This window comes from Caenorhabditis briggsae (assembly GCF_000004555.2).
Source record: "Caenorhabditis briggsae complete genome, chrII, whole genome shotgun sequence".
In the NCBI taxonomy this organism is placed as follows: Eukaryota; Metazoa; Nematoda; class Chromadorea; order Rhabditida; family Rhabditidae; genus Caenorhabditis; species Caenorhabditis briggsae.
In genome coordinates, this window is record NC_013486.2 from 4,646,031 (window position 1) to 4,657,034 (window position 11,004).

Below are 11,004 nucleotides of genomic sequence, written 5' to 3' on the forward strand. Positions count from 1 at the left end.
TGTTTCCGAATGTTTTGTCTTCGAAATAGCCGATGTTCTTCAAAATTCTATTCAAATATTTGAACAAGTTTGCAAAAATTGAAATTAAAAAACCGTAATTTCGAATCCTCAAAAAAGGTTCCCCAACCCTTTCTTGTTGTCCAAACAGCTCCACTCCTCAAAAAACACCTTTCATTTGACAAAAAAGAGTTGCGTTGTCCACTCCTTTTCCCCCAAAATAATAATAATAACAATAATAGATGTCTGAGTTCCCCCAAACAACCATAATCGCCTTCCTACTCTTATTCACCTCAAAAATGTATCCTCCGGATGTGTTCAGTCGTGCAAAAAGAGGAGAATCGAGGGGGAGAGCCAAATTGAGCTGTACTCCAGTTACCTATTGGAATTTCTTCTCTCTCCTATTTCTTCTTTTTTTCTGAACTGGGGCTCACTTACATTTTCTCATGCTTGTATAGATCATTGTTTGAATAGAGTACTACATTCTAAGGAGATTTCATTGGGAAGTTTATCTTGATTACTGTAAGAGATACCCAAAAATTGTTACACAGTAAACACTCGAATAGAATGATTTTCAACTTTGAGCCAATTTGTTTCAGTTACTGTAGAAGATATCAAAAAGTGAATGAGATATACAAGCTCAATGTTGATATTCTACTGGAGATAAAAATTCGGAAAAATTGCTGAAATTTCAGAAAGTTTAATAAAATTTGAAAGGTATAAAGATAGATTTTTGAAAAGCAAAACTGAAAAACCAGCTGGAAATATTGAAAAAGGGGAGTTTTGTTCTTGAAAATCTAGAAATAATTAATTTGAAAATTGCTTAATTAGGTATTAAAAATGTCATATTTCGCTGAATTTTCTGAAAATTTCAACTTTCTTATTGTCTGGATTTTGAGGAATTTTCAATTTTTCGAGTTTTCTAAATGTTCAGAAAACAGAATTTTTTTCTTGAACTTGTTTTTTTGGAGTTTGAAAACTTCTGGATTTTTCTATTTTTGATTATCTGAAAATCAAAATTTTCTGAATTCCGAATTTTCTGAAATACTGAATTTTCTGATTATTCTTGAAATTCTAATTATCTCTACTTTCTGAAAGTTTACAATCAAAAAATTGTGCGAGTTCTCGAATCTTCGAATTTCAAAATTCTCATATTTTTCATTTTTCTTTCTATTTCTCTCATTTTTTTCATTTCAACAAAAATAAAAATAAAAATCTCTTTCCAGGTCACTTCATCTGGTTTTCGGCTATATATTATTTACATTCCAAAGTCTACAACAACAAAAAAAAACATGGAAAATCCGAATTTTTGAACTTTTCGAATAATCTAGAAAAAAACCAGACTTCTGGAACTTTTCAAAAAAATCAAAATGAGCGAAAATCTGCACACCATCATCCATCATGTCGACTTCTTCCCATTACGAGTGAGTTTTTTTGAAAAAAAAAGAATTTTTTGTGAAAAAGAGAGGTAAAAGACAAACCTATTGTTGGGCTTTTCTCTAGGTTTTTGACCTTTTATATTTTTATAAAAGCTAAAATTTTTTTTTTCGTTGGAACAGATTTTTTTTTATATTTTAGGAGAAAAAATGTAGACAATTTATAGTATTATGTGGCAATATTCAGCAATAAAAGTAAGTTGAAAAACTGTGTTTTGTCTGAAATTTCAGTTTTATTTTTTTCCCAATTTTAGATTTTTTGGAAATTATATTTTCTCGATTTTTTCGACGTTTCTGAAAAATTCTAAAAGTTGTTCTTTTTTTAAAAAGATTTTCATAAATTTTGTCCGTTTTTTGGCAAGTTACCGTAAACCCTGTATCAGAAGGGCGTTCTATTACAGGGGCCCTTCAATTAGAGGGGCCATTCTATTTTTTCCGGTCATTTCTCCTGAAATTTTTCATCAAATAATTTGACAAATTTTCTTACAAAAATCATGAAATGTCAATTTTGTCAATTTCACCAAAATTGAGCAACATTTTGGAGGGACCCATCTTTACAAGGGCCCTTCTATAACGGGGGCCCTTCTATTAAAGGGGCCCTTCTAATACAGGTTTTACGGTATTCCTTTTTTCAGAATTTTTTTTCCGAAAATTGAGTATATGAATATTTCGAACTTTTTGAAAAAAAATCTATTTATCCAATTTTTGAAAGTTTAGAAAATTCAAAAAATTGAGAAAATAGGGGATGAAATAATTTTCAGATTTTCAAAAAAAAATCGAACATTTTCAGATCCGCGTATTTCGTAACGGCGACATGTTCGATCAGGGTCGGATTTTGGTGGTCACTAGAAAACAATTCAAACATTGGATCGTATTTTTGGATGCGCTAACAGTATCCCTAAGAACCGCGACTGCTGTAAAAAGACTTTTTACGATACAAGGAATTCCAGTTCATCATGTTAGCTTTTTTCTATTTTTCTGAAGAATTATTTTATTTTTTTGAAAGAGAAACCAAGGAAAATATAATTTTGGCTTTTTCAGTAGAAACTAGTCAATTTTGATCCTGAAAAAGTAGTCCAGAAATTTTCGATTTATCTGACAATTTCAGAGAGTACTAAACAAAAAGAGCATTGAGCTTCAATTTTGAAGTTGACAACTGTTTTGTAACTTTCTCAGTTTTTGATACATGCGCCTTTAAAGATGGAATGCTCTACAGTGCAGAAGAAAAACGAGGAGAGGAGGGTACGGTATTTTTAAGGCGCATGCCTCAAAAACTAAAAAAGCTACAAAAAACTTGTTAACTACTAAATTAAAGCTCTATTTTTGTTTAGTATAATCTGAAAATTTCAGACAGATCGAAAAATTCTAAACTACTTTTTAGGACTTCAAAGTTGACTATTTTTCAAAAAGGTCGAATTTTTGAATTTCCGCCAATATAATTTTTTTTTGTCAGTTCGACGAATTGGAAACGAATGGAGAATATGTTGCAGTGGAAAACGGTCCGTTCATCAATGTTCCATACGGACAATCGAGATTTACGTTGAGGGGAAAAGTGAGTCTGTCTGTTTGTCTGTTTTCCCGATGTCCAAAAAAGCCAAATCGGCAAAAAAAATAGTTTTTTTGGACCAGAAAACCAAAGATTTTTGAGAAAAAAGGAGATAATTTCAGATTGGATATCAGATTTTTTTCTTAGTAATGTGTTTCTGTGTATCCCGATGTCCACAATTTTTTCAGCGTTATAACCCAATAATCCGTGCTCCTCAGATGGTCCCAACCTTTTTGAATTCCGCAGAATCAATGGATATTTATTTGAAGAAGGAGGGATACGGTACAATTACAGGTAAACCTATTTTTTTTATTTTTACATCCTGACATCTGGGAAAACCGATTTCGATGGAAATTTCAATTTTTTCTGGTTTTTTTTTTTGATTTCCAGATTTTCCATTATCACCTAGAATATTTAAAAATGTCCTATTTGACTTATTTACCTGGAACCTGTAATAGAAGGGCCCCCACACTGTCAAGTTGGACCTTAATTATTTCAGTTTCTATAAGAGATATAAAAAATGTGGAAACTGATAAATGTATAGGATGTTATGATAAACAATTTATCAGTTGACAAATTTTTTATATTTTCATCAGGACCCGAGATAGATTGGCTCAAAGTGAACGGTCCGGGTGGCGTTCTATTAGAGTGTTTACGGTATTTAATTGAGTTACAAAAATTCAAATTTTTACATCGAAAATAAGACAAAAAATAGAACAATTGTACTTTTTCCAATGCACTCGGAAGTATAGATACACCCAGACGTGTACTGATATTTCCGGTGGTGGCCTAGAAAATGCATAATGATCGTTTTCCTCTACCAGGTTTGCCGTATCCGTTTGATGGGATTCTATCGAGAAGTCCCAGTGCGTCGAACATTCAAATTAAACATCTCACTTCACATATTCCTCCGTTGAAGGTAATTTTTTTTAATTCTCCATTTCTTTTGAAAAGAGTCATCCTAAATCTGATTGTGAAACATCAGAAAAATTGAAATTTTCTAGATTTTCAAAGTTTAAAAAAATCGGAAACTCTTCGAAAACGAGAAAAAATGAATTTCCTCTTGAAGTCCCTGAAAAAAAATTGGAATTTCAAAATCTAGACTTTTCAAACTTTCAGAAATTTGCATATTCTTCTTGAGGATTCTAGATTTTTAGGGTCTGAAAACTTGATTAGAAAAGTTCAGAAATTCAGAAATGAATTTCTCAAAATCCAGTTGTTTTATCCCAGGATATTTTTTTGATTTTTGAAAATTTCTATTGTTCCGAAATCCAAAAACTCATAACTTTTTTTCCCAAATTCTTCAACTTCAGGAAATTCAAATTCTCCAAACTCTAATCATCAAAAAAAAACAAGAATCTTTTCGTTTTCAGATCGGCGGAAGTATGGAGCATTTGAACGAGATTGGAACCGCTTCCTGGCTGGGTAAAAATGAGAAATGGATGATGGGTGAGAGAGTAAAACTGGGAGAGACGCAGACAAAAGGAGAAGAGCATACGATTATTCCGAAATTGGAAATAAAGGATACAGATTGTGCAAGTATAACGACATCTGAAGTGAATAAAGATGCAAAGAAGGGAAACAGTTCGAGCACAAAACTGCCAAGACTTTTGAATTCCAATCGGTCGTTCAAGAAAAGTGAGTGGGCGGGATCAGGAAACGCGCCTTTTTAAAAATGAGATCTTGAAAAGAAAATGTCGAAATCTTGTTCATAACAGTCGGATTCATAAGTTCTGACTCTCTGAAATTCAAAATTGTTGAAATCCAAATTTAGAGATTCGAAAAATCTAAAATTTGAGATTCTGAAATTCTTTCATTTTGAGATTCTGAGATTCTGAGATTCTGAGTTTCTGAGATTCTGAGATTCTGAGATTCTGAGATTTTCAGATTCTGAGATTCTTTTTCTTTTCTGAGAACTTTTCAAATTTCAAAGTTCACTAATTTTAAAATTCGAGAATTCTGAAATTATGAAATTCCGAAGAAATCAAAACTTCAAAAAATTCCTAAAATCCTCAGTTTTTAAAATTCTGAATATCAGAATTCAAAAATTGAGGAATTCGGAATGTTTTTATTCAGAAAGTATAAAAATTCAAAAGTTTCGAAATTCAGAAATTCGGAAATCCTGAAAATTTGGAAATTCAAAGAATATCATAAATTGAAAATTTTGGAACTTTTGGGTTCCTTTTTTTTTAGTTTTGAATTTCTTAATTTTAGAAAAAATACACTTTCAAAAACGCTTCAAAAAAGGAAAAAACGTTTTTCCAGATTCCAATCAAAACCCCGAAGAGTCGTCTCGTCCCTTATCTGAAAATCTACCACCAATCGATTTAAAATCCACAACTCAGACTTCGACTCAAGCGATAACTCAAACGACTCAAAAAGATTCCGATACGATTTCGATAAAAACCGAAGAAGAAGTGATTTCAATTCTGAAACCATCGGAAAAATCCGAGAAAATTTCAAAAAAAGAGAACGACGATGAAGTGAGATTCCATAGATCTTATCAGGTCACTCAGACGACGTACACGAAGAGGAATTCAGAAGAAAATCTTCTGAATTCTGGACCGAATTCTGGAGTAGCTTCTGGAGCAATTTCTGGAGCTTCTGGAAATCCCGAAAAGAATTCTGGGAGTTCTGGAGCGGCTAACGTTGAAAAAGAAAAAGAAAAACCCCGGGAAAAACAAATTCCAATTCTGAAGCCATGTTCTGAAGCTGTGGAGATTCCATTGACGTCATCTGAAAAGCCTCCGGGATATGGAAAATTTGGCAAAAAGGAATCCAAAATTGCACAGAAAATTCCAGAAAAATCATCAAGAGCAAAGTGGGCGGATGGGAAAGAAATTGGCGGGAATTTGAGAAGAGAAAAATCAACAGATTCTCTTACGAAAAAAGAAAAATCGATTGAGAAACTGGAGGGTTTGGAGAGGAATAATCAAAAATCGATGAAATCAAATTTGAAAAAGTTCGATGTGGATATCAATGAAATTCCGATTCGGTATGAGGGAGCCACTGGGAGGAGTGCATCTAGAATTGGTGAGTTGAGAATTTCGAAATTTGAAAAAACCTTTTTGGAGATTTTCATAAAACAAGATTTTTAATTCGAAAATTTTTCGAGAAAATCAAGAATATTCTTTAAATAATTGGAAAACTAAAAAAATCGTTTTTCCAAATTACCGTATTTTTTGAAATTACTACTACAAAAATTTAAAAATTTTCGTTCGAAAAATTGAAATAATCTCGTAGAACATTTAGTAAAATTTCTGCCAACTTTGACTCAAATTAACTCGTTTCCTTCAAAAGATATCAAAAAGTTGTCAACTAACAAAATGTTTAACATAATATCACCAACATTTTATCAGTAGATCACTTTTTGATATCTTACACAGGCAACGAGATAAATTGGCTTAAAACGCTCCATTGACAACATTAAATTTCAGTGACAAGTCGTTCGACGACACACCTCTTCATTGAAGATTATGTTGGAGAAGATGAATTAGATGACGTCATCGAGAGAGCCCAACTCTGGGATATGAATCGACGTCGTCAGAAAATGCGTCAACAATGCACTCAAACTAGTGCATCGATGTGCCGATCGATTTCGGCACCTCGTCGTCGAGTCGTTCTTTTTGATCCCGATTTTGATTGATTTATTGATTTATTGATTTATTGAATTTAAATTTGAACTTCTGATTTTGGGCTTTCTTCTGTCTTTCATTGCTTTGTGCTTTCTAACAATAAATTATTGCTTTTGACACATTTATTAAAAATTTCAACTTAGGTTTCATAATTTTCCAAAATCTCCTCAATTTTCTTCACAAATTGCTCAGCTTCTTCGAATCGAATACTGACACGGAGGGCGTATTCATAGGCGGTACTGTAGTCATGCAGATCAAAATTTAAGATTGTGAAGAGGCGAAAACCAAGACGAATCTGGAAATTTTGAAAATTTTGATTTTTAAGGGTTATGTAATAAAAAAATTTTTTGGAAAAATCTCCGTTTTTCAAAATTTCGCTTTCTGGATACAACCACAAACGTTCGAAAATATTGAATTTGACTTTAAAATTTTCAAATTAATCCATTTTTGTCCCAAAACCCACCGAATTCTCATCTTCCAATCCAATGAGAATATTCAAGGATTTTAGAATTGCTTCTTTTGGGATTATGGATTTTTTGAAATTTCCAATAATTTCATTTTGACGAATTTCTGGGATTTCAGCTCTGGGCGCCATGATCTCTGTAACTGGAATCGTAGAAGTTTGGGGAATTCAAAATAATTAGAATTTCAGAATTTCAGAATTTCAGAGTTTTTGGGTATCAAAGTTCCAAAATTTTAGAATATCAAAATATCGAACTGCAGTTTTTGAACTTCCAAGATACTCAGAATTTCCGAATTTTCGGTATTGACTTTTTCGGCATAAAAACATTTAATTGAAATTTCAAAATTCAGAATCAAATTTTCTTTTTATTTTTTCAAAATTTTCGAAAGACAGAATATAAATTTCAGAATTTTATATTTTCAAAAATCTGAAAACTTCTAGATTTCAGAATTTCGGAATTTCGAAAATGATTTTTTTCAAGTCAGCACTTAAGAAAAAAAATTGTATTTTCATTTTTTCTGACATACATATATATACCACAATTTTCATGATAAAAATTTCACTTTTTTGAGAAAAAGTCATCTAACGAAGTCAAACGTCTATGCTTATAATTATTAGGATTCATGAAATTTGTAAGTATGCACTTTTTTTGGTCATTCTCTGACGTTTGCTGTTTGGCTCAAGAATGCAAAATTAAAAATATATTTTTACAATCTTGAAATTCAGAAAGAGATAAAAATTACCGTAAACCTGTATTAGAAGGGCCCCTTTAATAGAAAGGCTCCTTTAAAGGTGGGAGGACATGAAAAAAATAATGTTCTCGAAATTTCGTTTAAATATGCCCCTCGAGGAGTTGAACGTGTGGGGCGAGGATTGAGGGTGCGGCGCCGCTACCGACTGAGCTACACGGGCAAAGTGAATGCGGTCGCCCGATTGCATCCGTAAAGGCGAGGACGACAGCTGTACGCAGAGTGACATTAAAGGGGGACTCCGACAAAAAAATTTTATTGCATTAAAATGTGTTAAAATTTATCTATTTTTCAAATATTATTGCGAGAAAATTTAAAAAAATCCGAAATTCCCAAAAAACGGCGTTGAAAAGGAAGAAAATTCAAAAAAAAGGTGCCGCCGGGGACGAGGATTTTTAGTGAGAAACCTAGGCCACGGCAGCGGTCGCCTTTCCTACGTGGCAAATTTTCCGGATTTTTTTCTATTTCATGCCCGGCAGGTAAAAAACGTAACAAACCACTGTCGGCGACTTGAAAAAAAGGCTGTCAGGTGCCGTGGCCTAGGTTTCTCCCTGAAAATCCTCGTCCCCCGGCGGCACCTTTTTTTGAATTTTCTTCCTTTTCAACGCCGTTTTTCGGGAATTTCGGATTTTCTTTGAATTTTTTCGCAATAATATTTGAAAAATAGATAAATTTTTACACATTTTAATGCAAAAAATTTTTTGGCCGGATTTCCCCTTTAAGCGTTGTACACCGTCACGGTAGAATGCATACTCTGGCCCCAAAAATCCCCCGTAAAATCTCCTGTCCCCCCACCTTTAATAGAAGGCCCCTCCGAGAGGGGCTTGGAGAAGTAAATGGGCCTCTGTAATAGAAGGGACCCCGTAAAAGAAGGGCCCTCTGTGAAAAAAGACACCCTTCAAAATGTGCATTGATCAGAAAATTAAGGAACTCCACAATTTAATAGAATTTGTTGAAACTCTATTTTTCAATGAAAATTTTGATAAATTTTGGTGAAATTGGTAGATTTTCATGAATGTTGAACAAAACTTCGTCGAATTTTTCAACGCAATATTTCGGGAAAAAAAAACTGGCCGGAAAAATAGAAGGGCCCTCCGCTGGTGCCTCGGAACAATAGAAAGGCAGGCCCTTCTAATACAGGTTTTACAGTAACCCTAATAAGGACCAAAAAAGGTCATGAAGCAACGTTTAGAATTTTTGAAAAAGAATATAAATTTTGAGAGAAAAAACAATTTCATTGTTTCGGATATCCGGATTTCTAGAATGTCAAAATCTCAATATTGTTAAAATCAACAGAAAACAATTCTGCATTACAGAAAAAAGAGAAATCGAAAAAATGTAAAATTGTCTTCCCTCTCTTCACAAGACAAGAAAAAATGAGAACGATTTTTTGCACATCTCCTCCACTTCTTTCCCTCTTCTTCTCCCACACTATTTCTCATTTTCTTCCCTCCCCAATACTGTTTATCATTCATAAAAATTGTTATTTTTCCAATTTCTCATGTGCTGAGAAAAAAAAATATGGTGAAGAAAATTAAAAAATAGCAAATTTTATGAATTTCTCATAAACAATAAAACTACGCTAAGCCTATCTTTGAGCTAATTTATCACGTTTCTTGTGAAAGATATCAAAAAGAAATCAACTGATAAAATGTTTGCGATAAAATGATAAATACTTTATCAATTGACCGTTTTTTAATATCTCTTACAGAAAGCTAGATAAGTTGGCCCAAAGTTGAAATCTCTTCTATTACAGGTTCGAAGAGATTATGATTTTCCAGATTTCAAGATATTTTTTCAAGAATTATGAATTTCTTTTTCAGATCCTAATTATTTTTTACCGAATTTTTAACTTTGAAGCTTTAAAAATATCGGGAAGTGGTATATCGTACGTCGCGTGTCTGTAGGAAATCTCAAAGTGGGTGGAGCCTAGTCGTGTTTGGGCTCATTTTGCAGCTCACTGCAGGGCAAATAAAGTAACATGATTTGCAAACCTAGAAAATCAAAAACTAGGCCATCAAGTGCAAAAGTTAGGTCAGCAGCAGGTTCGTCAACTTTGAGCTCAATTATTTCAGTTATTGCAAGAGATGTCAAAATTGTGCCAACTAACAAAATGTTTGTCACTTGCCAAATTATCAAAATTCGCCTGGAAACGATCAAAAACGAAGAATGACCTAACTTTCCAAATGGTGGCCTAGAAAATGCAAAAACTCGGCCACAAAAAAAATTTCCCGTTATTTCTTGGGTAGTTTTTGATGGGAAATTTTGATTAAATTTTTGGTTTTTATAATGCAAAAATGGCAATTTTTGGTATAGTGACTGATATATAACTCGACTGAAACTAGCAAGCGTTTCTCAATTTATCACTGAAATTTTCATCTGAAAAAAACTGGGTTTACAAAGGTTTATTGATAAAAAATGAGATAAGGCATGTAAAAAAATTATTGCGAAAAATAATTGTTGCTTTGTTCTTCAGAAATTCGCCTTTGTTCCTCATCTCTGAAGTCGTATTTTTCCAATTTGAACGGCCGTGGTTGTTCGCCAAAATGTTCCATTAGCCTGCAAATTAAAAGTTAGTTAGTTTGAGAACAAAAACGAAGGGGATGATGTTTAAATAATGCTTCAAAACTGTTTTTGTTTTTTCAAAATTTGGATAAAATGATACCTTTCGAACTGAATGCCATTTTCGGTGGCAAAATCAGCTGGAACTTGCTCTTGTCAATTCCGCTCACATGTGCACACTTTGAATATGATGCAGCGAACGTAACCAGCTGACCGATTTTTGAGCCGACGTCGATGAAAGTATCGGAATGGACTGAAACTGCTCGCAGAATTTCCACATTTTGTCGGATCGATGTAGAACCTACGAGCAGCTTTGAACATCGGGAAGTGGGCATTTGAAGGATCTTTGATCGTAGACAAATCAAAGTAGAAGAATATTCAGAAAAATATAGGAAATTCACTTCAAAAGGTCTAGATTCAGTTACCGGACCATTTTGAAACGTTAGGAGGGGGCAAGAGAGTAGAATGGAATGATGAAGATCTCTGGAATAGGCCTCCTTATATAGGGTGTGAATTTTCTAGGCCAATTGCCGGTAAAAGCGCGCGAAATTCGAATTTTTATCGATTTTTAGTGTTTTCTGTGATGTTTTGAAAAGAATTCAAAATGTTTTTGTTA

At 33.2% G+C, this 11,004-nt stretch overlaps 1 protein-coding gene across 1 annotated transcript; it reads left to right on the top strand.

The window, feature by feature from the left end:
- Positions 1 to 1,367: 1,367 nt before the first annotated feature.
- Positions 1,368 to 6,625, top strand: CBG11112 (the record flags this gene model as incomplete). The annotated part of the gene is made up of 8 exons (XM_045242009.1): positions 1,368 to 1,421; positions 2,224 to 2,391; positions 2,887 to 2,985; positions 3,168 to 3,273; positions 3,804 to 3,898; positions 4,353 to 4,617; positions 5,245 to 6,012; positions 6,417 to 6,625. The coding sequence occupies 8 exons, from the start codon at positions 1,368 to 1,370 to the stop codon at positions 6,623 to 6,625; spliced, it is 1,764 nt and encodes a 587-aa protein (XP_045094456.1).
- Positions 6,626 to 11,004: the final 4,379 nt, after the last annotated feature.